This window comes from Oncorhynchus mykiss, chromosome 25 (genome assembly GCF_013265735.2).
Source record: "Oncorhynchus mykiss isolate Arlee chromosome 25, USDA_OmykA_1.1, whole genome shotgun sequence".
In the NCBI taxonomy this organism is placed as follows: Eukaryota; Metazoa; Chordata; class Actinopteri; order Salmoniformes; family Salmonidae; genus Oncorhynchus; species Oncorhynchus mykiss.
Genome location: NC_048589.1, coordinates 44521626 through 44547008, shown reverse-complemented (window position 1 = coordinate 44547008; position 25383 = coordinate 44521626). Strand labels below are relative to the sequence as shown.

Here is a 25383-nt window from a genome sequence, read left to right as displayed (position 1 = left end):
GTCGTATTAGTGGGTCAGAGGTAGAGCTGTGATGGTTATAGGTCGTATTAGTCAGAGGTAGAGCTGTGATGGTTATAGGTTGTATTAGTGGGTCAGAGGTAGAGCTGTGAAGGTTATAGGTCGTATTAGTGGGTCAGAGGTAGAGCTGTGAAGGTTATAGGTCGTATTAGTGGGTCAGAGGTAGAGCTGTGATGGTTATAGGTCGTATTAGTGGGTCAGAGGTAGAGCTGTGATGGTTATAGGTCGTATTAGTCGGAGGTAGAGCTGTGAAGGTTATAGGTCGTATTAGTGGGTCAGAGGTAGAGCTGTGAAGGTTATAGGTCGTATTAGTGGGTCAGAGGTAGAGCTGTGAAGGTTATAGGTCGTATTAGTGGGTCAGAGGTAGAGCTGTGAAGGTTATAGGTCGTATTAGTGGGTCAGAGGTAGAGCTGTGATGGTTATAGGTCGTATTAGTGGGTCAGAGGTAGAGCTGTGAAGGTTATAGGTCGTATTAGTCAGAGGTAGAGCTGTGAAGGTTATAGGTCGTATTAGTGGGTCAGAGGTAGAGCTGTGAAGGTTATAGGTCATATTAGTGGGTCAGAGGTAGAGCTGTGATGGTTATAGGTCTTATTAGTCGGAGGTAGAGCTGTGAAGGTTATAGGTCGTATTAGTGGGTCAGAGGTAGAGCTGTGATGGTTATAGGTCGTATTAGTGGGTCAGAGGTAGAGCTGTGATGGTTATAGGTCGTATTAGTGGGTCAGAGGTAGAGCTGTGAAGGTTATAGGTCGTATTAGTGGGTCAGAGGTAGAGCTGTGAAGGTTATAGGTCGTATTAGTGGGTCAGAGGTAGAGCTGTGATGGTTATAGGTCGTATTAGTCAGAGGTAGAGCTGTGATGGTTATAGGTTGTATTAGTGGGTCAGAGGTAGAGCTGTGAAGGTTATAGGTCGTATTAGTGGGTCAGAGGTAGAGCTGTGAAGGTTATAGGTCGTATTAGTGGGTCAGAGGTAGAGCTGTGATGGTTATAGGTCGTATTAGTCAGAGTTAGAGCTGTGAAGGTTATAGGTCGTATTAGTGGGTCAGAGGTAGAGCTGTGATGGTTATAGGTCGTATTAGTGGGTCAGAGGTAGAGCTGTGATGGTTATAGGCCGTATTAGTGGGTCAGAGGTAGAGCTGTGAAGGTTATAGGTCGTATTAGTCAGAGGTAGAGCTGTGATGGTTATAGGTCGTATTAGTCAGAGGTAGAGCTGTGATGGTTATAGGTCGTATTAGTCAGAGGTAGAGCTGTGATGGTCATAGGTCGTATTAGTCAGAGGTAGAGCTGTGAAGGTTATAGGTCGTATTAGTGGGTCAGAGGTACAGCTGTGATGGTTATAGGTTGTATTAGTGGGTCAGAGGTAGAGTTGTGAAGGTTATAGGTCGTATTAGTGGGTCAGAGGTAGATCTGTGAAGGTTATAGGTTGTATTAGTGGGTCAGAGGTAGAGCTGTGAAGGTTATAGGTCGTATTAGTCAGAGGTAGAGCTGTGCAGGTTATAGGTCGTATTAGTCAGAGGTAGAGCTGTGAAGGTTATAGGTCGTATTAGTCAGAGGTAGAGCTGTGCAGGTTATAGGTCGTATTATTCAGAGGTAGAGCTGTGATGGTTATAGGTCTTATTAGTGGGTCAGAGGTAGAGCTGTGATGGTTATAGGTCGCATTAGTCAGAGGTAGAGCTGTGAAGGTTATAGGTCGTATTAGTCGGTCAGAGGTAGAGCTGTGATGGTTATAGGTCGTATTAGTGGGTCAGAGGTAGAGCTGTGATGGTTATAGGTCGTATTAGTGGGTCAGAGGTAGAGCTGTGAAGGTTATAGGTCGTATTAGTCGGTCAGAGGTAGAGCTGTGATGGTTATAGGTCGTATTAGTCGGTCAGTCGTAGAGCTGTGATGGTTATAGGTCGTATTAGTCGGTCAGACGTAGAGCTGTGATGGTTATAGGTTGTATTAGTCGGTCAGAGGTAGAGCTGTGATGGTTATAGGTCGTATTAGTGGGTCAGAGGTAGAGCTGTGATGGTTATAGGTCGTATTAGTCAGACGTAGAGCTGTGATGGTTATAGGTCGTATTAGTCAGACGTAGAGCTGTGCAGGTTATAGGTCGTATTATTCAGAGGTAGAGCTGTGATGGTTATAGGTCGTATTAGTGGGTCAGAGGTAGAGCTGTGATGGTTATAGGTCGTATTAGTCAGACGTAGAGCTGTGATGGTTATAGGTCGTATTAGTCAGACGTAGAGCTGTGATGGTTATAGGTCGTATTAGTCAGACGTAGAGCTGTGATGGTTATAGGTCGTATTAGTCAGACGTAGAGCTGTGATGGTTATAGGTCGTATTAGTCAGACGTAGAGCTGTGATGGTTATAGATTGTATTATACTTTTTGTGAGAGCCAGAAATCTTGCTTGTTTGTAGGTGACTAAATACTTATTTTCCACCATAATTTGCAAATAAATTCATTAAAAATCCTACAATGAGATTTTCTGGATTTTTTTTTCTCATTTTGTCTGTCATAGTTGAAGTGTACCTATGATGAAAAGTACAGGCCTCTCTCATCTTTTTAAGTGGGAGAACTTGCACAATTGGTGGCTGACTAAATACTTTTTTTGCCCCACTGTAACCGTTCGAATAGCAACAGAAATCCATTCCATTGCATGAGCCACGCCAAGTAAAATCATTAGAATGAACATCATACGTTACCATGGAAATGATTGCATCACAATAGCAGGCAGCCATTGAGTGTGCCCATGATGCGTTTGGTCAAACTGTCTGTCAGCTGTTATTACATCCTATTGTTTTCGTCCGTAACCGTTGGTTACACAGTTTGTACGGTAATTGTGCCAGCCCTAGTAAGAGGCAGACCTTCTTCTGCTAAGTGGATGGGTACTCCAATCACCCCTATTGGTATTGACATATCTACTATCTGAGTTGTGTGTCTCATAGTTGATTTCTTCCTGTGTGTGTTTCTGTCTCCTGTCTTACAGGGGGCTCCAAGGCACATGCTGCAACATGTTGAGGAGGAGTGGAGTGGACCAGCCCACCCCTGAGGGAGTCTGGAGTGGACCAGCCCACCCCTGAGGGAGTCTGGAGTGGACCAGCCCACCCCTGAGGGAGTCTGGAGTGGACCAGCCCACCCCTGAGGGAGTCTGGAGTGGACCAGCCCACCCCTGAGGAGTCTGGAGAGGACCAGCCCACCCCTGAGGGAGTCTCACGCTCCTAACCCCCCCCCCCCCCCCCCCCCCCCTCTCTTAATTCCCATATTGGGGTGACCCAGTCTATAAGGTCACCTGGTTGAACCTGAATGATGAGCGTATCAGTGAAACAGTGGGGTGATTCAGCTTGTTGCCAGGTGACTACTAGCCTGAAAACCAGACCTGTTTGGTGCTAACGTTCCACTTCTTGCCAATGTTAGGCATTGACGAGGAGTGGCAATGAGTGGAACGATAGCACAAAACCGACTGGTATCCAGGCTAAGTTGACCATCCATACCAGAGAATAATGATGATGAATCTGTGGGGTTTTTTTATATGAAAGGAGAGATGTGTTCTAGTTCTTTTACCAACTAGAACACATCTCTTCCTCTCCATGGTTCTCTCATGAATAAATAAACACCGCTAAATGTCAGTTGCCTTGAACCACTGACCAAATAAGACAAAGGAACACAGGACTGACTGACTGACTGTTCACCAAGCAAAGAAACCAGGTCTGAAAGAGTCATTGTTATGTTTTCTATTCAAATGGCTGCGAATACGTTTTAAAAATGAATCCAACCCTCACTTTTATAAAGACAAATGTTTGCCACTGTATGTTTTGTTTTGGAGGGACGTCGGGATGCTAGTGTCTTGGTGTGTTTGGAGGGAAGTCGGGATGCTAGTGTCTTGGTGTGTTTGGAGGGAAGTCGGGATGCTAGTGTCTTGGTGTGTTTGGAGGGAAGTCGGGATGCTAGTGTCTTGTGTTTGGAGGGAAGTCGGGGTGCTAGTGTCTTGTGTTTGGAGGGAAGTCGGGATGCTAGTGTCTTGTGTTTGGAGGGAAGTCGGGATGCTAGTGTCTTGGTGTGTTTGGAGGGAAGTCGGGATGCTAGTGTCTTGTGTTTGGAGGGAAGTCGGGGTGCTAGTGTCTTGTGTTTGGTGGGAAGTCGGGATGCTAGTGTCTTGTGTTTGGAGGGAAGTCGGGATGCTAGTGTCTTGTGTTTGGTGGGAAGTCGGGATGCTAGTGTCTTGTGTTTGGTGGGAAGTCGGGATGCTAGTGTCTTGTGTTTGGTGGGAAGTCGGGATGCTAGTGTCTTGTGTTTGGAGGGAAGTCGGGATGCTAGTGTCTTGGTGTGTTTGGAGGGAAGTCGGGGTGCTAGTGTCTTGTGTTTGGAGGGAAGTCGGGGTGCTAGTGTCTTTGTTGCGACTCTTCTCTTGGTTTGTTTTTGTCACAACCTCTTTGGATACAGCTGTGATTCACTCATTCATCAGACTTGGCTAGCTTTAATGATGTCATGACCTAGATTTTTCTGGGACATATTTCGGTGCAATGGAGTGTAAATTCAGGCGTTTTAAGAAGTAACAATTGTAAAAAAAAAATAAAAAAAAATGGTCTGTTTTTGAGAGTGATGTCTCATTTTGATAAACTTGTCACTAGACCCCCCCCCCCCCCCCTCACTGCCATATATTTTTCTTAGTTTATTTTAACAGGGGTTTTTATCTTAGTCTTGATCTTATTCTTTCTGGCATTGAGTGTGGTTGGTCCTTGATATTTTGGTGTTTGTTGAAGGACAGTGTAAAGTGTCTGAGATTGCCATTTGAAAATGTGGTTTTGCAGTGATGAGGAACTGAGAGACATACTAGTGTGTGTGTTCTAGTGTTGGTTCTAGAATGTTTTCTCGTGTCGGTTCTAGAATGTGCTGTAGTGTCGGTTCAAGAATGTGCTCTAGAATAGGTTCTAGAATGTGCTCTGGTGTCGGTTCTAGAATATGCTCTAGTGTCGGTTCACTGTGTTCCAATGCGTGAACAGGCGTTTATGATGTGTAGTTGATTTGTCATCACTAAAGACAGACGTGAGAGAAATTCAAAAGAATCACTGTTTGTTAGTTTTTTTTCCTGAATGAGTGAGTTTGTACTTACCAGTAATTGTTGGATATTGCTGTGCATCTTTTGTGGAACTCCTACAGTATATGGGTGTTGTTGTTTATTTAAAAAAATAGGGTGTGTCTATTCCACAGTAAGTAAGGGGTTTGTTTTGAAACACGGCTGTTTTGTTCAGAGATGTAGATGGTACAGAGACGGTGTGTTGAGGGGTTGAAGAACCCAGAGGAACAGAATCAGGATCCACACACCCCCCCCCCCCCCCCCCCCCCCCCCCCCCCCTCCCCCCATGCAATACCTCAAAACCCCCTGATGACACACACATCACACAAACCAATATAAACCTCTGACACACACACACATCACACAAACCAATATAAACCTCTGACACACACACACATCACACAAACCAATATAAACCTCTGACACACACACACACATCACACAAACCAATATAAACCTCTGACACACACACACATCACACAAACCAATATAAACCTCTGACACACACATCACACAGACCAATATAAACCTCTGACACACACACACATCACACAAACCAATATAAACCTCTGACACACACACACACACACACACACACAAACCAATATAAACCTCTGACACACACACACATCACACAAACCAATATAAACCTCTGACACACACACACACACACACACACACACATCACACAAACCAAGCTGATACGTTGATCCATCATGCCTCTTTTATTTTTTTTCCAAACAGGTTTTTTTCTTATATAGTATTATAAAACACGTTTTTAAAATTTAAATTGTAATCAATGTGAAGAAGAAAAGTTAAATCGATGTAACGCTCCTTATCCGTGTAGTGGCAGCTCTGGGGTTGTACATGGTGCTGTTGTAGGTGTGTGTGTGTGTTCGGCTGAGGTGAGATCTCATCGACTCTGTTCAACCTGTGATCTTTAACAGCCTCCTCCTCCTCCTCCTTTCGTTGAGAAGACATACCTCCCAGACGTGTGTAACCCTCTTCCTCTGTTATTTGAGGGGAAAACATGACAGTCGTCCTCTTAACCTGACATTCCTGAGTTTCTTTGACGAGTTTTTTATTTTTTTTAGTTCTTACCCGAACGGTTGCGAACTTGTTTTGTTATTTTATTTTAAAGAAAATGTTACATAAAAAAAACCTGGAGAAAAAAAATTCTACGGCCTTTTTGGTTTTCTGTCTTTCATCTTGTAGTTGTCTTAAATATTGTCTTGAACTGAACTGCATTCAGACACAGAAGCCGCTAAATTCAACTGATTTTTACTGCTTCTACATTCACTTAATAAAGCATGGATAAAACAAACAAACAAACAAACAGTCCAACCAATAACTACACAATTATTTATTGGGTTAAAAATGTTTAAAAAAAATGCATTACACTCATTTGACCAAAACTTTTAATAGGAAACCACAACAAGTCCCAACCCATAGTCATATTCACATCTCCACATGTTGATCCCACCCTGTAGGGAGCTCTTCAACGGGCTAGGGAGGCTTCAGCCTGGTCCTGGTCGTACAGCGGAGTGGGGGGGGGGGGGGATGTTCTTGGCAGGTTCTGTCTGTCCCATTCTGCGTCTCATCCATCCATTGGTAGGACTGGCAGACGAGCAGATTCTATAGCCGTTAACTCTGACACCAGTGTTTCAGAGCTGATAGGGGTGGGGGGGGGGTGTTCTTGGCAGGTTCTGTCAGTCCCATTCTGCGTCTCATCCATCCATTGGTAGGACTGGCAGACGAACAGATTCGATTCGTTCCGGTTCCCACGGACCAACCAATCCGGCGCCGAGTCAGGAAGTCCAAGACTGAAGGAAGGTTGCACTGGTCCTTTTCCAACATCTCCAGTTCATCCATTGGCCATGAGAGGGCCGTGGTCTTCACTGGAGCGATTTAGAGAAGGGGCTTGACAGTGCATCGTGTCAGGGTGGGTTATCAAATGTTATGGGATGGTAGGTGGTATAGGGGAGATGTGGAGGATGGTAGGTGGTATAGGGGAGATGTTGAGGATGGTAGGTGGTATAGGGGAGACGTTGAGGGTGGTAGGTGGTATAGGGGAGACGTTGAGGATGGTAGGCGGTATAGGGGAGACGTGGAGGGTGGTATAGGGGAGATGTTGAGGATGGTAGGTGGTATAGGGGAAATGTGGAGGGTGGTAGGTGGTATAGGGGAGATGTTGAGGGTGGTAGGTGGTATAGGGGAAATGTGGAGGGTGGTAGGTGGTATAGGGGTGACGTTGAGGATGGTAGGTGGTATAGGGGAGACGTGGAGGGTGGTAGGTGGTATAGGGGTGACGTTGAGGATGGTAGGTGGTATAGGGGAGATGTTGAGGATGGTAGGTGGTATAGGGGAGACGTGGAGGGTGGTAGGTGGTATAGGGGTGACGTTGAGGATGGTAGGTGGTATAGGGGAGATGTTGAGGATGGTAGGTGGTATAGGGGAGACGTCGAGGGTGGTAGGCGGTATAGGGGAGACGTTGAGGATGGTAGGTGGTATAGGGGAGATGTTGAGGATGGTAGGTGGTATAGGGGAGACGTCGAGGGTGGTAGGCGGTATAGGGGAGATGTGGAGGATGGTAGGTGGTATAGGGGAGATGTTGAGGATGGTAGGTGGTATAGGGGAGACGTTGAGGATGGTAGGTGGTATAGGGGAGACGTCGAGGGTGGTAGGCGGTATAGGGGAGATGTTGAGGATGGTAGGTGATATAGGGGAGACGTTGAGGGTGGTAGGTGGTATAGGGGAGACGTTGAGGGTGGTAGGTGGTATAGGGGAGACGTTGAGGGTGGTAGGTGTTGGGGAGACGTTGAGGGTGGTAGGTGGTATAGGGGAGACGTTGAGGGTGGTAGGTGGTATAGGGGAGACGTTGAGGGTGGTAGGTGTTGGGGAGATGTTGAGGATGGTAGGTGGTATAGGGGAGATGTGGAGGGTGGTAGGTGGTATAGGGGAGACGTCGAGGGTGGTAGGCGGTATAGGGGAGACGTTGAGGGTGGTAGGCGTAACGAGGGAACCTATTCAGTAGGTAGGGTAGGTGAGGGTTGGAGTAGTGTAAATAAAACTGAATATTTTAAGATATATTCAATGGGTTATGGAGAGGTGGCTCTGAGGTATAAAGACAGAAAAAGAGAGGTTATGTGTGTTTGATGCCTGAGAGAGAGAACGGTACATCTGGTAAGGAGTGGGATGTGTTAAAAAAAAAAACATGGCCGATTCAGAAGAGACTGATGTTTCAGCAGTACTGGGACATGGTCAGGAGAGGAAATTAGAGAAGCCTGAGACCTAGAGAGAGGGAAGAGGATAAGGATGGCTAACTGGTATGGACTGGTAGGTAGCAGTCTAATGTGAGGACTGGATTGGTAGGTAGCAGTCTAATGTGAGGACTGGTAGGTAGCAGTCTAATGTGAGGACTGGACTGGTAGGTAGCAGTCTAATGTGAGGACTGGTAGGTAGCAGTCTAATGTGAGGACTGGATTGGTAGGTAGCTGTCTAATGTGAGGACTGGTAGGTAGCAGTCTAATGTGAGGACTGGACTGGTAGGTAGCAGTCTAATGTGAGGACTGGTAGGTAGCAGGCTAATGTGAGGACTGGTAGGTAGCAGTCTAATGTGAGGACTGGTAGGTAGCAGTCTAATGTGAGGACTGGACTGGTAGGTAGCAGTCTAATGTGAGGACTGGTAGGTAGCAGTCTAATGTGAGGACTGGACTGGTAGGTAGCAGTCTAATGTGAGGACTGGACTGGTAGGCAGCAGTCTAATGTGAGGACTGATAGGTAGCAGTCTAATGTGAGGACTGGACTGGTAGGCAGCAGTCTAATGTGAGGACTGATAGGTAGCAGTCTAATGTGAGGACTGGACTGGTAGGCAGCAGTCTAATGTGAGGACTGATAGGTAGCAGGCTAATGTGAGGACTGGTAGGTAGCAGTCTAATGTGAGGACTGGTAGGTAGCAGTCTAATGTGAGGACTGGTAGATAGCAGTCTAATGTGAGGACTGGACTGGTAGGTAGCAGTCTAATGTGAGGACTGGTAGGTAGCAGTCTAATGTGAGGACTGGACTGGTAGGTAGCAGTCTAATGTGAGGACTGGACTGGTAGGCAGCAGTCTAATGTGAGGACTGATAGGTAGCAGTCTAATGTGAGGACTGGACTGGTAGGCAGCAGTCTAATGTGAGGACTGATAGGTAGCAGTCTAATGTGAGGACTGGACTGGTAGGTAGCAGTCTAATGTGAGGACTGGACTGGTAGGCAGCAGTCTAATGTGAGGACTGATAGGTAGCAGTCTAATGTGAGGACTGATAGGTAGGTAGCAGTCTAATGTGAGGACTGGACAGGTAGGTAGCAGTCTAATGTGAGGACTGGACTGGTAGGTAGCAGTCTAATGTGAGGACTGGACTGGTAGGTAGCAGTCTAATGTGAGGACTGGACTGGTAGGTAGCTGTCTAATGTGAGGACTGGACTGGTAGGTAGCTGTCTAATGTGAGGACTGGACTGGTAGGTAGCTGTCTAATGTGAGGACTGGACTGGTAGGTAGCTGTCTAATGTGAGGACTGGACTGGTAGGTAGCTGTCTAATGTGAGGACTGGACTGGTAGGTAGCTGTCTAATGTGAGGACTGGTAGGTAGCTGTCTAATGTGAGGACTGGACTGGTAGGTAGCAGTCTAATGTGAGGACTGGTAGGTAGCAGTCTAATGTGAGGACTGGTAGGTAGCTGTCTAATGTGAGGACTGGACTGGTAGGTAGCAGTGTAATGTGAGGACTGGTAGGTAGCTGTCTAATGTGAGGACTGGTAGGTAGCAGTCTAATGTGAGGACTGGTAGGTAGCAGTCTAATGTGAGGACTGGTAGGTAGCAGTCTAATGTGAGGACTGGACTGGTAGGTAGCTGTCTAATGTGAGGACTGGTAGGTAGCTGTCTAATGTGAGGACTGGACTGGTAGGTAGCTGTCTAATGTGAGGACTGGTAGGTAGCAGTCTAATGTGAGGACTGGACTGGTAGGTAGCTGTCTAATGTGAGGACTGGACTGGTAGGTAGCTGTCTAATGTGAGGACTGGACTGGTAGGTAGCTGTCTAATGTGAGGACTGGACTGGTAGGTAGCAGTCTAATGTGAGGACTGGTAGGTAGCTGTCTAATGTGAGGACATAAAGTTCTGCTCCGTTCTTCATGTGGGATGGGTCTCACCTGGGAGGACATCCGGCTGAGAAGACCTGTCTGGCAATCTAGGCATACATGGTCAGCTGGAGCCACTGGACAATGAGGAGAGACATAGAGGGGTAGTATCAGTCAGGACATAGAGGGGTAATATCAGTTAGGACATAGAGGAGAGACATAGAGCGGTAGTATCAGTCAGGACATAGAGGGGTAGTATCAGTCAGGACATAGAGGGGTAGTATCAGTTAGGACATAGAGGAGAGACATAGAGGGGTAGTATCAGTCAGGACATAGAGGGGTAGTATCAGTCAGGACATAGAGGGGTAGTATCAGTCAGGACATAGAGGGGTATTATCAGTCAGGACATAGAGGTGAGACATAGAGCGGTAGTATCAGTCAGGACATAGAGAGACAGAGGGGTAGTATCAGTCAGGACATAGAGGGGTAGTATCAGTCAGGACATAGAGGGGTATTATCAGTCAGGACATAGAGGGGTAGTATCAGTCAGGACATAGAGGGGTAGTATCAGTCAGGACATAGAGGGGTAGTATCAGTCAGGACATAGAGGGGTAGTATCAATCAGGACATAGAGGGTTATTATCAATCAGGACATAGAGGGGTAGTATCAGTTAGGACATAGAGGAGAGACATAGAGCGGTAGTATCAGTCAGGACATAGAGGAGAGACAGAGGGGTATTATCAGTCAGGACATAGAGGGGTAGTATCAGTCAGGACATAGAGGGGTAGTATCAGTCAGGACATAGAGGGGTATTATCAGTCAGGACATAGAGGGGTAGTATCAGTCAGGACATAGAGGGGTAGTATCAATCAGGACATAGAGGGGTAGTATCAGTTAGGACATAGAGGGTTATTATCAATCAGGACATAGAGGGGTAGTATCAGTTAGGACATAGAGGAGAGACATAGAGGGGTAGTATCAGTTAGAGTGCTGACACACGTCTTCTGTCAACACAGCCCCTAAGGCGGTAGGTAGTAACATCATGTTTGTTCCATGTCATTCATCATCAGACTGTGTATCATTAGCATTAGCAGCTTACCTCCAAGACACTAAGTCTGATCGTACCATCCTGATCAAAAGCCTGGAAGGCCCCTGTAAACAAAAACCCCATTTCATCAATCAATCAATGAAACATGAACATGACCAGACAGAATACTAAGGTGAAGAGCGTGCGTGTGACTTACTGAACATGGCTTCTAGCCAGACCAGACAGAATACTAAGGTGAAGAGCGTGCGACTTACTGAACATGGCTTCTAGCCAGACCAGACAGAATACTAAGGTGAAGAGCGTGCGTGCGACTTACTGAACATGGCTTCTAGCCAGACCAGACAGAATACTAAGGTGAAGAGCGTGCGTGTGACTTACTGAACATGGCTTCGAGCCGGACCAGACAGCTGATGAAGCTGTCAAAGTCGATGTTCATACCCTCGTTGGCGTAACGCATGGTGATGATGTCATACAGCTGGTTGTTGAGACGGAAGCCTGAACGGGACACAAGGACACAATAACTGAGTGGTGACAAGACTGTAAAATATATTGGACGTAGAGATTAGACTGTGGAGTGGATGGAGTCCGTTTTCAGGCGGCCATTTAACGATAATTCTAGGGTCTGGATACATTTACTCTTGACTTTTAAATGACCTCTAACAATGTCACAGATGTTCTTGAACACTTTTCTTACCTCGTCCCTCGGACTTGAATTCCTGGCTCATAGACCCTGGTAACATTGTGCAACAAAGTGGGCCTTTGGGTGTGGTTAAAATAGAGGCTGGAGAGCGCTATATATATATATGCTGAGTTTATTTCACTGAAAACAAACTTTAGTGATCCCCAAAAAAAACGATTTTGTCCAAGAAATGCGGCTAAATATCATGTGGCTGTGCTTGGTACTGATTTCTATGTGTTTGGGTTGCAAGTAAAGGACAATTGGGAACTCGCTCTACTTGTCGACTAGTTGAACTCCAATGCTCTTATCTTTCCCTTTAACGGAACGGTCGATGGCTCTCATAGCTTTTTACTTTTTTGGTTTCATAAGCTAGCTCAAGCATTTTAGCTACGGGTAGGCAGCCTTACTTCCTCACATGGGCAACAATGAACGACCTAAGTGAGCTAGCTAGTTAACGTGAGCCTACCAGGCTACATATTGAACTTTGATCGTCTCAGGCCAGTGGCACAATATGTAAATGTATGGTTAGATCAGACTCGCTGTCGTAATCATTGGCAACGATTTAAGTCAAAATCACAAATCCAAATCCCCGTTTCCATGCATGGTTTAGGAAAGGGCCGATTTAGCAAGCTAGCTACTGCAGGACAACAACGCCAGCAGACCAAAAACAGACGTTTTTCTGACAATGATAACGTTTTGCTCCGGGCGTGATTTGATTGGTGTGAAGCCAAATCCAAACTGGCCTCCCTTGGGGGCGTTTTGCTGCGCCAGGACAACCCACAGTTGAGCTCAGCTCAATGCTGATTGGCTAATTATTATTTTATTTTTTTTATCAAGGGAGGTCAAATGCTTGCTGGCATCAATCAATCAAATTCTACAGAAGCAACATGTCATACATACTCTTTCATTCCAGACAGCATCCGTTACATGGTCTACACATACTGAGACAGCATCAGTTACATGGTCTACACATACTGAGACAGCATCAGATACATGGTCTACACATACTGAGACAGCATCAGATACATGGTCTACACATACTGAGACAGCATCAGTTACATGGTCTACACATACTGAGACAGAGAGGTGCTGTTTCACTGTCCAGACAGCATCAGATACATGGTGTACACACAATGAGACAGAGAGATGCTGTTTCACTGTCCAGACAGCATCAGATACATGGTCTACACATACTGAGACAGAGGGGTGCTGTTTCACTGTCCAGACAGCATCAGAGAGGTGCTGTTTCACTGTCCAGACAGCATCAGATACATGGTCTACACATACTGAAACAGAGGGGTGCTGTTTCACTGTCCAGACAGCATCAGATACATGGTCTACACATACTGAGACAGAGAGGTGCTGTTTCACTGTCCAGACAGCATCAGATACATGGTCTACCCATAGAGAGACAGAGAGGATGCTGTTTCACTGTCCAGACAGCATCAGATACATGGTCTACCCATAGAGAGACAGAGAGGATGCTGTTTCACTGTCCAGACAGCATCAGATACATGGTCTACCCATAGAGAGACAGAGAGGATGCTGTTTCACTGTCCAGACAGCATCAGATACATGGTCTACACATACTGAGACAGAGGGGTGCTGTTTCACTGTCCAGACAGCATCAGATACATGGTCTACACATACTGACACAGAGGGGTGCTGTTTCACTGTCCAGACAGCATCAGATACATGGTCTACACATACTGACTGACACAGAGGGGTGCTGTTTCCCTGCCCAGACAGCATCAGATACATGGTCTACACATACTGACTGACACAGAGGGGTGCTGTTTCCCTGCCCAGACAGCATCAGATACATGGTCAACACATACTGACTGACACAGAGGGGTGCTGTTTCCCTGCCCAGACAGCATCAGATACATGGTCTACACATACTGACTGACACAGAGGGGTGCTGTTTCCCTGCCCAGACAGCATCAGATACATGGTCAACACATACTGACTGACACAGAGGGGTGCTGTTTCACTGTCCAGACAGCATCAGATACATGGTCTACACATACTGACTGACACAGAGGGGTGTTGTTTCCCTGCCCAGACAGCATCAGATACATGGTCTACACATACTGACTGACACAGAGGGGTGCTGTTTCCCTGCCCAGACAGCATCAGATACATGGTCTACACATACTGACTGACACAGAGGGGTGCTGTTTCCCTGCCCAGACAGCATCAGATACATGGTCTACACATACTGACTGACACAGAGGGGTGCTGTTTCCCTGCCCAGACAGCATCAGAAACATGGTCTACACATACTGACACAGAGGGGTGCTGTTTCACTGTCCAGACAGCATCAGATACATGGTCTACACATACTGACTGACACAGAGGGGTGCTGTTTCCCTGCCCAGACAGCATCAGATACATGGTCTACACATACTGACTGACACAGAGGGGTGCTGTTTCCCTGCCCAGACAGCATCAGAAACATGGTCTACACATACTGACACAGAGGGGTGCTGTTTCACTGTCCAGACAGCATCAGATACATGGTCTACACATACTGACTGACACAGAGGGGTGCTGTTTCCCTGCCCAGACAGCATCAGATACATGGTCTACACATACTGACTGACACAGAGGGGTGCTGTTTCCCTGCCCAGACAGCATCAGATACATGGTCTACACATACTGACTGACACAGAGGGGTGCTGTTTCCCTCGCTCGGATGATTTCTCTGGTGAGATTCAGCGACTTGCGAAATTGATTGAACATTAAAAAAAAAAAAAAAAACAGACGAAAGTTAAATTTATTTTATAATTTTAATGTTTTTATTGGTCAAATGTTTGGATAAGCCTGGCTTCCCTTGGCTTCCCCTGGCTTCCCTTGGCTTCCCTTATAAATACACACCACTGGTTCGGGCATATCAAGTTATGTGAGACCAGTTAGATGGCTGCTACTTTTCAGACTACGTTTCTATTCAGGGCGACTGAACTGAGCCAAACAGCATTGTGTCGACTTGGCTGCCTGAGCCATGGATAACATTTTTAAAAGCCCAGCAACAACAGATAATGTTAGCAAAATAGCTAACTAGCTAATCTTAGTATGCTAGCTACCTAAACTGACAGCTGTCAGTTCCCTATTTGTTGATGTTTGTCCACTCACAACGTTCCATCCCCCTAATCTCGTGAATATGTACGAGTAGCTTGCGTCATTCTTCGGAGGTGGAAGTGAAACAAGCGTTTCCGCTCTAGGGCAGGAATTACGTTGAAATAGGGGCTGCATTGATCTCTGGTGGGTGCCTTTTTTTAATCATTTGTGCCGCTCGCTCTTTAAACTATGTAGGGCGGAGGTTCTAAGGCTGGTGATGGACTGAGAGATGAGCCAATTAAAACCGGGTGGCAAGTCCCGTTGTGAGGCGTTGAGAAAACCAGACATCTCGACAGAGAGAGCCCTAACAGTTTTCCTCCTTCTAGAAGTATCTACCGTAACATCACCTCGATGCTCTGGATCATTTTCCAGACAGAGGACCCTTTTTAAAATACAGTTCATTCGGAAAGTATTCAGACCCCTTTTTCCACATTACGTTACAGCCTTATTCTAAAAATAGCAAAAACGGGTTTTTAGACATTTTAGCAAATGTATTAAAAAAATATATATGTACCTTACTTACATAATAAGTATTCAAACCTTTTGCTAATGAGACTTGAAATTGAACTCGGGTGCATCCTGTCTCCATTGATCATCCTTTATGTTTCTACAAGTTGATTGGAGTCCACCTGTGGTAAATTAATTTGATTGGACATGATTTGGAAAGGCACACACCTGTCTATATAAGGTCCCACAGTTGACAGTGCATGTCAGAGCAAAAACCATGCCATGAAATTGAAGGAATTGTCTGTAGAGCTCCGAAACAGGATTGTGTTGAGGCACAGATCTGGGGAAGGGTACCAAAACATTTCTGCTGCATTGAAGCTCCCCAAGAACACAGTGGCCTCCGTCATTCTTAAATGGAAGAAATTTGGAACCACCAAGACTCTTCCTAGCTCTGGCCCCCCAGCCAAACTGAGCAATCAGGGGAGAACGGCCTTTGTCAGGGAGGTGACCAAGAACCCGATGGGCACTCTGACAGAGCTCTAGAGTTCCTCTGTGGAGATGGGAGAACATTCCAGAAGGACAACCAGCTCTGCAGCACCACCAATCAGGCCTTCATGGTAGATTGGCCAGACGGAAGCCACTCCTCAGTAAAAGGCACATGACACGTCTGAAGGAAACCTGGCACCATCCCTACGGTGAAGCATGGTGCTGGCAGCATCATGCTGTGGGGATCCTAGTCAGGATTGAGGGAAAGATGAACGAAGCAAAGTACAGAGAGATCCTTGATGAAAACCTGCTCCAGAGCGCCCAGGACCTCAGACTGTGGTGAAAGTTCACCTTCCAAATACAGGTGTGCCAAGCTTGTAGCGTCATACCCAAAAAGACTTGAGGATGTAATCGCTGCCAAAGGTGCTTCAACGATGAACTGAGTAAAGGTTCTGAACACTTATGTAAATGTGATATCTTATTTTTTATTCATTTGCGAAAATGTCTAAAAACCTGTTTGCATCGTCATTATAGGGTATTGTGATGTCATTATGGGGTATTGTGTGTAGATTGATGAGGGGGGAAAAAACGAATCCATTTTAGAATAAGGCTGTAACGTAATAAAGTGTGAAAAATGTGGAGGGGTCTGAATACCTTCCGAATTCACTGTATATCTACTGTAGTACTCAAGGTTAAGAACTTAACTTCATTGCTGAGAGTGTTCTGGAACGTAAAGGGTATAAATCACCATATGAAGATAAATAAAAATTATATCCTTCCTGGAAAGGAGAGGGCGGCCATTTGCTTTCTATAGGGCTGTGGTGGAAAAAATACCCAACTGTCATACTTGAGTAAAAGTAAACAGGAAATTATTCAAATAAAAGTTAAAAATGTACTACTCGAGTAAAAGTCTAAATATATTTTGTTTTAAATATACTTAACTATCAAAAGTACATTTAATTGCTAAAATATACTTAAGTAGTACAAGTGTAAGCATTTGTGTTTAGTGAGTCTGCCAGATCAGAGGCAGTAGGGATGACCAGGGATGTTCTCTTGATAAGTGTGTGAATTGGATAATTTTCCTGTCCTGGTTAGCATTTTAAATTTTTTAAATTTCACCTTTATTTATCCAGGTAGGCCAGTTGAGAACAAGTTCTCATTTACAACTGCGACACAAACAACACAGAGTTACACATGGAATAAACAAACATACAGTCAAGAATACAATAGAGAAAAGTATATATACAGTGTGTGAAAATTCTAAATGTAACGAGTACTTTTGGGTGTCAGGGGAAATGTAAGGAGTAAAAAGTACATTCTTTTCTTCAAGAATGTAGTGAAGTAAAAGTTGTCAAAAGTACAAATAGTAAAGTACAGATACCCCCAGAAAGTACTTAAGTAAAGATACTTTAAAGTACTACTTAAATACTTTACACCACTGCTATAGAGGACATGTCTTTCCATCTTGTTGTAGATGCCGAAACAGGGATACGATCTGTTCTATTCTATTGTATCTGGTAACTAACCTGCATCGTTGATGGCATTTCTCATCTCGTAGCTGTTGATGATACCAGCCTGGTCCGAGCTGTAGTGTCTAAAGATCCCCTGAGAAACAGAGCATTTATTAAATCTACTAATCTGACCCTATTTACAGTGTCATTGGGAGTGGAGATAAACCCTGTATTCTGAAGAAGATGATGATGAAGAAGAGCATTCTCACCTGCCACTGTTTGATCTTGTTCCAGAGATGTCTGAACTCCTGCAGGCTGAGTCTGCCAGTCCCGTCCATCTAGACATTAGCTTTAGTTAAGACCACAGTGACGGACGTCAACATGGAACACTTTACAATCACTTCCTGTCAACAAAGTCACTTACTCTGACTAAGCTATTTCAACACTTCCTGGTTGTTACATTAGTAACCTCCATGACCTCGGTAAACACCCATGACCTCGGTAACACCCATGACCTCGGTAACACCCATGACCTCGGGCACGTGCTACTGAGAACTACTGCAGTAAAAGGTGAATTTGGCCCTGATGTTTGTCCACCGTAGGCCCTGTCTGTGATACCAACAGGCTGTGCTCTCTCTAGATAATTCAGACCTCTCATGGGGACCCACAACTGCTGCATGTTCTACATGTATTCCCGAGATGGCATATCGGATTCACATTGTAAACTAATCCTCAAGGCGTTTTACTAAGTGAATCAGGTGATCTAGTTCAGGACTACAACTCAACTGTGAAAATGTCTGGGGGTCCCGAGGAGAGGTTTGAGAACCACTGCTATAGACAACACAACCTGACCCGGACGGGTCTCTATCTACAGACAACACAACCTGACCCAGGCGGGTCTCTATCTACAGACAACACAACCTGACCCGGGAGGGTCTCTGTCTACAGACAACACAACCTGACCCGGGTCTGACAACACAACCTGACCCGGGAGGGTCTCTATCTACAGACAACACAACCTGACCCAGGCGGGTCTCTATCTACAGACAACACAACCTGACCCGGGAGGGTCTCTGTCTACAGACAACACAACCTGACCCGGGCGGGTCTCTCTCAACAGACAACACAACCTGACCCGGGCGGGTCTCTGTCTACAGACAAAACAACCTGACCCGGACGGGTCTCTGTCTACAGACAACACAACCTGACCCGGGCGGGTCTCTGTCTACGGACAACACAACCTGACGCGGGCGGGTCTCTGTCTACAGACAACACAACCTGACCTGGGCGGGTCTCTCTCTACAGACAACACAACCTGACCCGGGCGGATCTCTATCTACAGACAACACAACCTGACCCGGGAGGGTCTCTGTCTACAGACAACACAACCTGACCCGGGCGGGTCTCTCTCAACAGACAACACAACCTGACCCGGGCGGGTCTCTGTCTACAGACAAAACAACCTGACCCGGACGGGTCTCTGTCTACAGACAACACAACCTGACCCGGGCGGGTCTCTGTCTACAGACAACACAACCTGACCCGGGCGGGTCTCTCTCTACAGACAACACAACCTGACCCGGGCGGGTCTCTCTATACAGACAACACAACCTGACCCGGGAGGGTCTCTGTCTACAAACAACACAACCTGACCCGGGCGGGTCTCTCTCTACAGACAACACAACCTGACCCGGGCGGGTCTCTCTCTACAGACAAAACAACCTGACCCGGACGGGTCTCTGTCTACAGACAACACAACCTGACCCGGGCGGGTCTCTCTCTACAGACAACACAACCTGACCCGGGCGGGTCTCTCTATACAGACAACACAACCTGACCCAGGCGAGTCTCTATCTACAGGCAACACAACCTGACCCGGGCGGGTCTCTGTCTACAGACAACACAACCTGACCCGGGCGGGTCTCTATCTACAGACAACACAACCTGACCCGGGCGGGTCTCTGTCTACAGACAACACAACCTGACCCGGGGGGGTCTCTCTCTACAGACAACACAACCTGACCCAGGCGGGTCTCTCTCTACAGACACCACAACCTGACCCGGGGGGGTCTCTCTCTACAGACACCACAACCTGACCCGGGAGGGTCTCTCTCTACAGACACCACAACCTGACCCGGGAGGGTCTCTCTCTACAGACACCACAACCTGACCCGGGAGGGTCTCTCTCTACAGACACCACAACCTGACCCGGGAGGGTCTCTCTCTACAGACACCAAAGATACAGAGGATACGTCCACGAGTGCAATCATGCTCCTGCAGCACTCCAGGCTAAAACCCTCTGTGTTCAGGTCCTTATCTGTGGAAGAGTGAGATAGAGATACTGTAACTAATCAACCAATCACTAACCAACCCTAACTTAGTTGAATCAGGTGTCAGTGCAGGGCTAATCTGTCATTGGCAGACTACGCAAACATAAACGGGGCCTTGTTGAAGACCTTCTCTAATGATGCAGAAGATGACTGTAATGTGAAGTTTTAGGATGTTTCTTAATATGCATGCGAATTGGAGCACACAACGGTCAGGGTACGAGTCTAAATCAAAGTATTCCGAATTGGAGGACACAACGGTCGGGGTACGAGTCCAAATCAAAGTATGCCGAAACGGAGCACGGAGGGCCCTTCTCTTCTCGGAGAACCTCCTCGGAGAACGTACTCAAGAGAACCTCCTCTGAGAACGTACTCAAGAGAACCTCCTCTGAGAATGTACTCAAGAGAACCTCCTTGGAGAATGTACTCAAGAGAACCTCCTCGGAGAATGCACTCAAGAGAACCTCCTCGAGGAACGAACTCAAGAGAACCTCCTCGGAGAACATACTCAAGAGAACCTCCTCTGAGAACGTACTCAAGAGAACCTCCTTGGAGAACGTACTCAAGAGAACCTCCTCTGAGAACATACTCAAGAGAACCTCCTCTGAGAACATACTCAAGAGAACCTCCTCGAAGAACGTACTCAAGAGAACCTCCTCGGAGAACGTACTCAAGAGAACCTCCTCGGAGAACGTACTCAAGAGAACCTCCTCGGAGAACATACTCAAGAGAACCTCCTCGGAGAACGTACTCAAGAGAACCTCCTCGGAGAACGTACTCAAGAGAACCTCCTCGGAGAACCCCCTCGAAGAACGTACTCAAGAGAACCTCTTCGGAGAACGAACTCGGAGCATAAGCGTGTGGAGTACGGTTGTATGCATATTGAGAAACACGCTTGGTCTTACGTTTGGAGACAACCCTGTTGAGGACATTCTTCAGCTCGTTGGCGGTAACTTCCATTTCCTGTGAGAGAGGAGAAAGCGGGAGAAGGACATATGGACTCACCTGAGTGTGTATCTGGACATTTCTAACATTTTAAACATGAACATTGTTCACGTTTCAATGCCAGTAGTTATTTGTGTTTATCTTTTGATGTCTGAAAGCCTCCTCACCTGATACATAGAACCTCATCAAATTCATTTGATAACCAGATCTGAGTTCAAATAGTTTTTAAAAACATTTTTGTTAATACTTAAATCATTTGATTGAGCCATTCATTTCACCAGGCAAGCTCAGTCAAATGTTGAACCCAGGTCTGATGACAACAGGGCAGGTATGCAGGAGGCCTGACAACTACAGGACAGGTATACAGGAGGCCTGACAACAACAGGACAGGTATACAGGAGGCCTGACAACAACAGTAACAGGACAGGTATACAGGAGGCCTGACAACAACAGGACAGATATACAGGAGGCCTGACAACAACAGGACAGGTATACAAGAGGCCTGACAACAACAGGACAGGTATACAGGAGGTCTGACGACAACAGGACAGGTATACAGGAGGCCTGACAACAACAGGACAGGTATACAGGAGGCCTGACAACAACAGGACAGATATACAGGAGGCCTGACAACAACAGGACAGGTATACAGGAGGCCTGACAACAACAGTAACAGGACAGGTATACAGGAGGTCTGACAACAACAGGACAGGTATACAGGAGGCCTGACAACAACAGTAACAGGACAGGTATACAGGAGGCCTGACAACAACAGGACAGATATACAGGAGGCCTGACAACAACAGGACAGGTATACAAGAGGCCTGACAACAACAGGACAGGTATACAGGAGGTCTGACGACAACAGGACAGGTATACAGGAGGTCTGACGACAACAGGACAGGTATACAGGAGGCCTGACAACAACAGGACAGGTATACAGGAGGCCTGACAACAACAGTAACATGACAGATATACAGTAACATGACAGATATACAGGAGGTGTAATACAGTAACATGACAGATATACAGTAACATGACAGATATACAGCAGGACTGATAACAACAGTAACATGACAGATATACAGTAACATGACAGATATACAGCAGGTGTAATACAGTATAATAACCCAGGCAGGATTGAATCTGATTGAGGGGTTTTAGACCATGCAGCTTTTAAAGGGAATGTTCCCGTGTTGTGAAGAGAGATAGAGAAAGGTAAACGCTGCTCAATCTGAAAATTACCTTTAAATGTCAAGCGCGCTATAACACGGATCTGACGCAGATCGGATTGAATCCGGCACTAAATTGGGAGCACATTGGTTGACCACCCACCCCAGCACTATAGTCACACTCCCCAAAGCGCTCACTGACCTCTCTGGACTCCCTGGCCTCTCTCCCTGGCCCCCCTGGCCTCTCTCCCTGGCCTCCCTGTACTCACCGTACTCACATCCCCGGCTATCTGCTGAAAGAGGCTGCGGAACTGCTGGTCCTCTTCACTCTCCTCCCCCGCATTGGCTGGGGCCGGCTGAGAAGGAGAAGACGACACAGAGGAGAGAGAGAGGGAGGGAGGGGGAGACGGAGAGAAAGAGATAATGGGAGGGGGAGACGGGGAGAAAGAGATACAGAGATGGGGAGGGGGAGAGGGGGGGAGAGAGAGATACAGAGATGGGGAGAGGGGGAGAGGGGGGGAGAAAGAGGTACAGAGATGGGGAGGGGGAGAGGGGGGGAGAGAGAGATAATGGGAGGGGGAGAGGGGGAGACAGGGAGAAAGAGGTACAGAGATGGGGAGGGGGAGAGGGGGGAGAGAGAGATAATGGGAGGGGGAGAGGGGGAGAAAGAGGTAATGGGAGGGGGAGAGGGGGAGACGGGGAGAAAGAGGTAATGGGAGGGGGAGAGAGGGGGAGGGGGGAGAAAGATATGGAGAGGGGGAGACGGGGAGAAAGAGATACAGAGATGGGGAGTGGGAAAGAGGGGGAGAAAGAGATAATGGGAGGGGGAGAAAGAGATAATGGGAGGGGGAGAGAAAGAGTGTCTGAGAGGCAAATACGATCAGCCAATATCACTTCTGAATACTGATGTAAAAATGTTAACACAAAAAAATAAATACTGTCCTTTTCATTTAATATAGGCCTGTTTCAGGGCTGACGTAAACATCCAAGCTACCATCTTATTGTCATCTCTCACTGATCCAAGACAAGGGCTCACTGATGGTGATGGTGAGCCAATAGAGACGAGACAAGACTGACCGAAACAGGAAGTTGGACTGTGGTCTGTGAGACAGAGGAATACATCTCATACCGTCCCTAGGAGGGGTGCGTCACCTGAGTGGGTTGAGTCACTGATGTGATCTTCCTGTCTGGGTTGGCGCCCCCACCCTTGGGTTGTGCCGTGGCGGAGATCTTTGTGGGCTATACTCAGCCTTGTCTCAGGATGGTAAGTTGGTGGTTGAAGATATCCCTCTAGTGGTGTGGGGGCTGTGCTTTGGCAAAGTGAGTGGGGTTATATCCTTCCTGTTTGGTCCTGTCCGGGGGTGTCCTCGGATGGGGCCACAGTGTCTCCTGACCCCTCCTGTCTCAGCCTCCAGTATTTATGCTGCAGTAGTTTACGTGCCGGGGGGCTAGGGTCAGTTTGTTATATCTGGAGTACTTCTCCTGTCCTATTCGGTGTCCTGTGTGAATTTAAGTATGCTCTCTCTAATTCTCTCTTTCTCTCTTTCTTTCTCTCTCTCGGAGGACCTGAGTCCACCTGGCCGTGCTGCTGCTCCAGTTTCAACTGTTCTGCCTTATTGTTATTGGACCATGCTGGTCATTTATGAACATTTGAACATCTTGGCCATGTTCTGTTATAATCTCCACCCGGCACAGCCAGAAGAGGACTGGCCACCCCACATAGCCTGGTTCCTCTCTAGGTTTCTTCCTAGGTTTTGGCCTTTCTAGGGAGTTTTTCCTAGCCACCGTGCTTCTACACCTGCATTGCTTGCTGTTTGGGGTTTTAGGCTGGGGTTTCTGTACAGCACTTTCAGATATCAGCTGATGTACGAAGGGCTATATAAATACATTTGATTTGATTTGATGACGTTGACAGAATAAAGAACCCGAGAACTTTACTCACCACTGTATGGTCAGCCTCGATCCTGTTCTCTATCTCCCTGAGTAGAAACCAACAAACCGCAGTCACCATTGTGACACTAGCAGGACTTTAAACATCTCATTGGACCATAAAGCCTCACACATTTCCTGGCAAAGAGCCAAACACTCTACAACATCCTGACTAAACATTTCCTCACATTTACAAAGTTGTCTATGGGTATTCCTACGTGTCTATATATCTCTGAATATTGTTCCTAACTGTACTAAGCAACATCAATAATATTGCAGCTATAATGTTCTCTGTACATCCTAAAGGATTATGGTTCCATACCCAATAGCATTGAGTTGAATGACAATATTGTACAACACACTCTTACCGCCTTGCACCGAGCTGTGAACAAAATGTTAGTCACATTTACCACGTGTTATAATATATATATATTATTTTATCAGTGTCTTGTTATTTTTCCTCTTCTTCTTGAGAACTTGTTTTCTTTTAATAAACTTCTAATATATTTGGTCTTATTGACCATATTCTTCTGAAGGCCAATATTTAAGACCAAGGACTCTTGTGGGCAATTTTCTGCCTTGTCTCGGCCTCTTAGGTTCAGTCCATGTTTGTTGGTCATGTCTACTCTGTAGGAGACGTTGGGTCCAGACCTGGTCTTCTCTGTAGGAGACGTTGGGTCCAGACCTGGTCTTCTCTGTAGGAGCGTTGGGTCCAGACCTGGTCTACTTTGTAGGAGCGTTGGGTCCAGACCTGGTCTACTTTTTAGGAGCGTTGGGTCCAGACCTGGTCTACTCTGTAGGAGACATTGGGTCCAGACCTGGTCTACTCTGTAGGAGCGTTGGGTCCAGACCTGGTCTACTCTGTAGGAGCGTTGGGTCCAGACCTGGTCTACTCTGTAGGAGACGTTGGGTCCAGACCTGGTCTACTCTGTAGGAGACGTTGGGTCCAGACCTGGTCTTCTCTGTAGGAGCGTTGGGTCCAGACCTGGTCTACTTTGTAGGAGCGTTGGGTCCAGACCTGGTCTACTCTGTAGCAGCGTTGGGTCCAGACCTGGTCTACTCTATAGGAGCGTTGGTTCCAGACCTGGTCTACTCTGTGGGAGCGTTGGGGCTGGACCTGGTCTACCCTGTGGGAGCGTTGGGTCCAGTCCTGGTCTACTCTGTAGGAGCGTTGGGTCCAGACCTTGTCTACTCTGTAGGAGCGTTGGGTCCAGACCTGGTCTACTCTGTAGGAGCATTGGGTTCAGACCTGGTCTACTCTGTAGGAGCGTTGGGTCCAGACCTGGTCTACTCTGTAGGAGCGTTGGGTCCAGACCTGGTCTACTCTGTAGGAGCGTTGGGTCCAGACCTGGTCTACTCTGTAGGAGCGTTGGGTCCAGACCTGGTCTACTCTGTAGGAGCGTTGGGTCCAGACCTGGTCTACTCTGTAGGAGCGTTGGGTCCAGACCTGTCTACCCTATAGGAGTGTTGGTTCCAGACCTGGCCTACTCTATAGGAGCGTTGATTCCAGACCTGTCTACTCCGTAATAGCGTTGGGTCCAGACCTTGTCTACTCTGTAATAGTGTTGGGTCCAGACCTGGTCTACTCTGTAG

The 25383-nt window shown here is 46.9% G+C and overlaps 3 protein-coding genes across 7 annotated transcripts in view; 1 reads left to right on the top strand and 2 right to left on the bottom strand.

Moving 5' to 3' along the window:
• znf106a (zinc finger protein 106a) overlaps positions 1-5319 on the top strand; it is a 62417-nt gene extending 57098 nt beyond the window's left edge. The window contains exons 20-21 of one of the 4 annotated variants that reach the window (XM_036963091.1): positions 2985-3048; positions 3080-5319. In XM_036963091.1, coding sequence (XP_036818986.1) covers positions 2985-3047 — 63 coding nt within the window. In that variant the 3' untranslated portion in view covers position 3048; positions 3080-5319. Of the gene's footprint in view, positions 1-2984 lie in introns of all 4 variants that reach the window. The other 3 variants (XM_036963092.1, XM_036963090.1, XM_036963088.1) reach the window with 3 other exon arrangements.
• LOC110505940 (probable N-acetyltransferase camello) overlaps positions 1-25383 on the bottom strand; it is a 669337-nt gene that overhangs the window by 355457 nt on the left and 288497 nt on the right. The window lies entirely within an intron of this gene.
• Positions 6458-25383, bottom strand: part of capn3a (calpain 3a, (p94)) — a 73923-nt gene continuing 54997 nt past the window's right edge. The window contains exons 13-22 of one of the 2 annotated variants that reach the window (XM_036963109.1): positions 23804-23840; positions 22131-22217; positions 20650-20707; positions 19661-19734; positions 17687-17755; positions 17493-17571; positions 11613-11729; positions 11286-11338; positions 10258-10322; positions 6458-8363 (exon numbers count right to left, since the gene is read on the bottom strand). In XM_036963109.1, coding sequence (XP_036819004.1) covers positions 10296-10322; positions 11286-11338; positions 11613-11729; positions 17493-17571; positions 17687-17755; positions 19661-19734; positions 20650-20707; positions 22131-22217; positions 23804-23840 — 601 coding nt within the window. In that variant the 3' untranslated portion in view covers positions 6458-8363; positions 10258-10295. The remainder of the gene's footprint in view (positions 8364-10257; positions 10323-11285; positions 11339-11612; positions 11730-17492; positions 17572-17686; positions 17756-19660; positions 19735-20649; positions 20708-22130; positions 22218-23803; positions 23841-25383) is intronic. The other variant, XM_036963110.1, reaches the window with a different exon arrangement.